We start from the raw sequence: 5,247 nt of genomic DNA, 5'->3' as shown, positions 1-5,247 counted from the left end.
CAATGGGAGAGGCATGGAAAGCTTCCAAAATGTTCAGCATGTCTACTTCTGGGACTACCTCCTTATAATATTATCTGCACGACACCGAAACAAGTACGGCTCATCCCAAAAGTAATGTGTCACATCATGGAGAAACTTCTTTCTTTGGTGAAAAGAAAGGTTCTCTAGAATAACCTCGCTTACCACATAGTTTGCAAAGTCTGCATACCACGGCACTCTTTCTAACACAGCAGCCGAGATTTTATCATCTAGAAATGTATCATCAATTTCTATCTTATCTTCAAATGCTTGACCTCCCTCCAGTCTAGACAAGTGGTTCATAAATTGATTCTCGCATCCCTTCCTATCTTTGACTTTGAAGTCAAATTCTTAGAGGAACAATACCCATCTGATTAATATCGGCTTTGTATCTTTCTTGGCTATCAAATATCTCAAGGTGGCGTGGTCTATATGAACCACCACCTTGGTTCCCAATAGGTAATCCTGGAACTTCTCAAAGGTATAGACACCTGCAAGAAATTCCTGTTCAATAATAGTGTAGTTCTTTTAAGATCCATTTAAGGCCTTGTTTGCATAATAAATGGGATGAAATAGCTCATCCCTCTTCTGACCAAGTACAGCCCCAAGTGCCACTCTGCTTACATCACACTTAATATCAAACGGCTTTGACCAATCTAGAGCAACAATAATAAAAGCATCAACTAATTTCCCTTTAAGGAATTCAAATGCCTTCAAGCACTCGTCATCAAATATAAACTTGTCCTCCTTCTCCAAAAGTTTGCAAAGTTGGTTTGTAATTTTTCAGAAGTCTTTTATGAATCTCCAATAAAAGCCCACATGACCAAGGAAACTACGCACTCCCTTTACTGTAATGGGAGGTGGTAGCTTCTCAATAACCTTGACCTTAGCTCGATTGACCTCAATCTCCCTGGCCAAGATTTGTGACCAGGGACAATGCCCTCCTTCATCATGAAGTGGTATTTCTCCCAATTAAGCACAATATTAAACTTCTCGCACCGCTGCAATGCTTTACTCAGATTTACCAAACACAACTCAAAAGAATCACCTACTACTGAGAAGTCATCCATAAACACCTCTAAGGTGTCTTCAATCATATTGGAAAAGATAAACATCATGCACCATTGAAAGGCAGCAGGTGCATTACACAGATCAAACGGCATCCGTTTGAAGGCAATAGTCTCATACCGTCAAGTGAATGTCATTTTTTCCTGATCCTTTGGGGTTATAGAAATCTGGTTATAGCCAGAATACCCATCTAACAAATAATACCAACCTCTTTCTACTAACCGATTAAGCATCTGATCTATAAAAAGCATTGGGAAGTGGCCATTCAAAGTCCATGAGTTGAACTTGCAATAATCCATGCAAAATCTCCACCCAGTCACAGATCTGAGTGGAATCAACTCATTTTCCTCATTTTCTACAACAGTAATGCCCCCTTTCTTGGGCACGCATTGGATAAGGCTTACCCACTTACTATCAGAAATGGGATATACAACTCTTGTATCAAGCTATTTAATGATCTCCTTCTTAAACACATCTTGTATAGGTGGGTTAAGATGGCATTGATGCCTAATGGTTGGTGTACAATCTTTCTCAAGCTGGATTTTGTGCGTGCAAATACCTAGAGAAATACCAATAATATCCGTAATTGTCTAGCCTATCACCCTTTTATACCTCCAAAGCATAGAAATAAGTTCTTCCACTTGATACTCACCTATATCTACTCCAATAATCATGGGTAAAGTGTTTCCACTGCCTAGAAACACATACCGTAGATGTCCTGCCAATTCTTTCAACTCCAACCCAAGTGGCTCTTCAAAGATTGCTTCACCGGTGGTGTTGGGAAAATTTTAAGATCTAGATCCAGCTTCTTGGGAGCATAAGAATATGATCCCATCCCATTTAAGGCACAAATAGTCTCCTCATACTCTTTGATGCCTTCGCTATCAAAATTCATCAAGACAGCAGCCAAAGGCTCAACAACAAATTTCTTCTTTATCGGCACTTCTCGCTCATCCACATAATAAACATCCACAATAGAGAACACACATATTTCCTTGTGATTCTTCATATATTGTCACACATCAAACCAAACTACTTCATCAATAAGCTTGAATAAGAGCTCATTAGCTCGCAAGTCAATAAGCATGCTTCCAGTTGCAAGAAAAGGTCGACCCAAGATTATGGGCACTTTAAAGTCCACCTCACAGTCTAGAATAACAAAATCTATAGGGAATATATAGGTGGCCACCTTCACTAGCACATCACTAGTTGTAGGTTTGTGGGTATAGGATCCCTCAAACCCAACTTCTTGTAGACAGCAAGCGGTATCAGGTTAATATCACTCCTAGATCACATAAATCTTTAGCAAAATAAAGAGACCCAATATTACAAAAAAATCATGAATGCTCCTGGATCCACTTTCTTTTACACCAATGACCTTGTTAAAATAGCACCACAGTGTGAAGGTTATCTACCGATTCATAGCTCACTGCTCTCTTTTTCGTCACTGGGTATTTTATGAACTTAACATACCCAGGCATCTTCTCTAAGGCCTCCACCAAAGGAACATTCACCATCAGTTGCTTCAGCATAGCCATGAATTTTCTAAACCTTGTATCATTCATTTTCTTCTTCAATCTATGAGGAAAGAGCAGTGTGGTTTTGGAAGAGTAGTAATTACCACCTATTTCTCTTTTTTATATACTTCCTCTAACTTATCAACCTACTGATGTTTAGATGTACTCACTTCACCATTCAGCTTCTCAAACTCTACCGGGTGAGTTTCCTCCTCATCGGCCTTATAATACCCCAAAAAATCCAACTCAATATTAGCTCCATATTTCAAGATCATGAATAGTACATCATGGTTCCTTGGTAGTTTCATGATCAATGCTGATGTGAATTAAGGTCTCAAATATGTCCTAGCTATTGTGCGAATCAAAATATTCCTTCCCGATTGAATTCTTGAGAAGGATATTGGTATTGTCAACTTCAAATGAGCATATCTCTCATTATACTACAAATTTTTGATCCCATGACCTACCAATAGATATATAATTTAATATTATTTTTGTTGATACCAAATTCGCCTAAAACAAACACTCGGTGAAGAAGTTATGGCTATTTTAAGTTTCTGCTGTAAGACGAATGCCATTTCAGTGCATGGCACATCGTGCCAGAGGCCAAAATGGCACTCGTAAATTTCTAGAAAGCCTCCATGATAGACCCACTTTGCTCCAAGCTTCTAGGTCGCAATAATTGTTATTTTACCAAGCTTCACATCACGCTGGGGCCCTAAATCGGGATAAATTTTGCGTAGTTTTTAGTTTTCATTTTAAACTCCTCAAGGACAATATGGTAACTTCCCAAAACCCTATATATACTCTTTATATATGAAATTGAAGACCCAAAGCATACCTTTACATTAATTTTATCAAAATTCACTCAAGAACAAGTCTAGGGTTTCCATTGGGGTTTCAAGCTTCAAGCAAATTCAACCGTAGATTCCACGAATTCTTAATCTAAGGTATGCGTGGTGTTCATATATGGATCCAATCCGTTCATAGAGCTCAAGAAACATGCTTTTAAATGTTATTTTGTAAACTTTTTGTGGTGATATAAGCATGTACATGTTGATGATTGTTGTTTAAGTTTCAAAATGATATCTAAAGATGTTTTCATGAAATATATGTGGTTGTTATTTGAAAAACATGAACTTGAGGTGGTTTGATGTGATGCAAGTATGAAATACACCTATGCTTTAAAGAATGCATGCAAGGTATTTGATAAAATGCCTAGGATGCTAGAAACCTATAATTATATGATTCCATGATATCTAAATGACAAGTCCATATTAGCTATACACTTCCATATGAATTTCCATGATATTTATGTGTTATTGTTGTTGTGGCATAAAGTATGTATGATAATGGAAATATGAATTATATACATGAAATGTATCCATGCTCTCCCTACCATGTTGAGATATGAATAAATACATTAAGTATACTATCCCCTACTTATAATATTGTGAATTGTGGACTTTAATCTTGTGATCAAGTCATGTCATGTATGCCAGTTTCCTTCTATCGAGTCCTGGGGGTATTCATACCCGAAAAATATAGCTGTGTGCCTAGAGCCATGTCATGTACCATGATAAATCTCAATCAAGCTATACTCTATAGAACTCAGTCAGTCATGTGACTCAGGAAACATCAAAAATCTCATGATCTCAGTTAACTCTCAGATAATAGTACTACTCCATCAGTCAACGGATATCAGTTATTCAGTTCATGTACAGCCATTTAAATCATGTTCAGTCCCTTCAGATGGGAGTAGAAGTTATCAAAGAGTGAACCCAAGGATGTGAACTCACCTACTAGTTCAGGGTGTGATTCTTAGTAATTATCGTTGTGTTCCAAAACTACATAGCCAGTGAAGATTAAGACATCTTAACCTACCTGATTAGGGTTGATGAGGTGGCTTAACCTGTCAGTGTAGAGTCCCACCATTCTCACTTTAAGTACCTGCCAGATAAGGGCCATTCATAATTATCCGTACCAGGCGCGATATTGACACCCCTCCAGTTATGGCAGAGATTAGAACTCAGCTTAGCCATAATGGTTTACATGGGGCATGTCGCTTAAACAACTACCTCCCACAGTTTCAGTATCAGTCTCAGTAAAAGAACTCAGACAGTTCTTCATATATCAGTGTACCAGAATTGTTAGATACAGTCAAATTCAGTTATAGCACGGGACTCAAAGAGTTCTACCAGATTCAGGACTTTCAGACACAGCTGCTTATGTTATCAGAACTACAGTTCCAGTCATTTATTAGCATACAAATTTAGCTACCACATACTCACAATCTCAGTTACTATGTATGTATGTTTGTACTCTTACGTTCATATCAGTCAGTCAGTTAGCATTATTCATGCATGTAAACCCTTTGTATTAGCTACCTCACTCGTACTCTCAGTACTCCAGTTGTACTGACGTATTTGTGCTATAGTTCTTTCTTTTCATATTACACCATAGGTCCAGAGCCACGAGTTCCAGACCAGCAGTAGCTTTCCAGTCGTAGTGTTGCAGTGAGTCCTCATCCATCTGAGGATAATATGATTTGATTTATTTATTTATTACTTCAGTTCAGTTTTACGGAGTTAGTTGGAGACATATTCCTTCAAATCCTTATTCAGATAGTACTTAGAGGCTTTCA

General features: G+C 37.9%; 1 protein-coding gene across 1 annotated transcript; it reads right to left on the bottom strand.

Annotated features, from left to right (window-relative positions):
* Window positions 1–546: 546 nt before the first annotated feature.
* Window positions 547–2,095, bottom strand: LOC124897990. Its single transcript, XM_047411607.1, has 2 exons — window positions 1,856–2,095; window positions 547–765 (listed from the first exon to the last, which is right to left on the bottom strand). Exons 1-2 carry the CDS (start codon window positions 2,093–2,095, stop codon window positions 547–549), a joined length of 459 nt encoding a protein of 152 aa, XP_047267563.1.
* Between the last annotated feature and the right edge of the window lie 3,152 nt (window positions 2,096–5,247).

Source organism: Capsicum annuum, chromosome 4 (genome assembly GCF_002878395.1).
Source record: "Capsicum annuum cultivar UCD-10X-F1 chromosome 4, UCD10Xv1.1, whole genome shotgun sequence".
Classification (NCBI taxonomy): domain Eukaryota; kingdom Viridiplantae; phylum Streptophyta; class Magnoliopsida; order Solanales; family Solanaceae; genus Capsicum; species Capsicum annuum.
The sequence above is the reverse complement of the archived record's forward strand: the minus strand, read 5'-3'. Positions and strand labels throughout refer to the sequence as shown.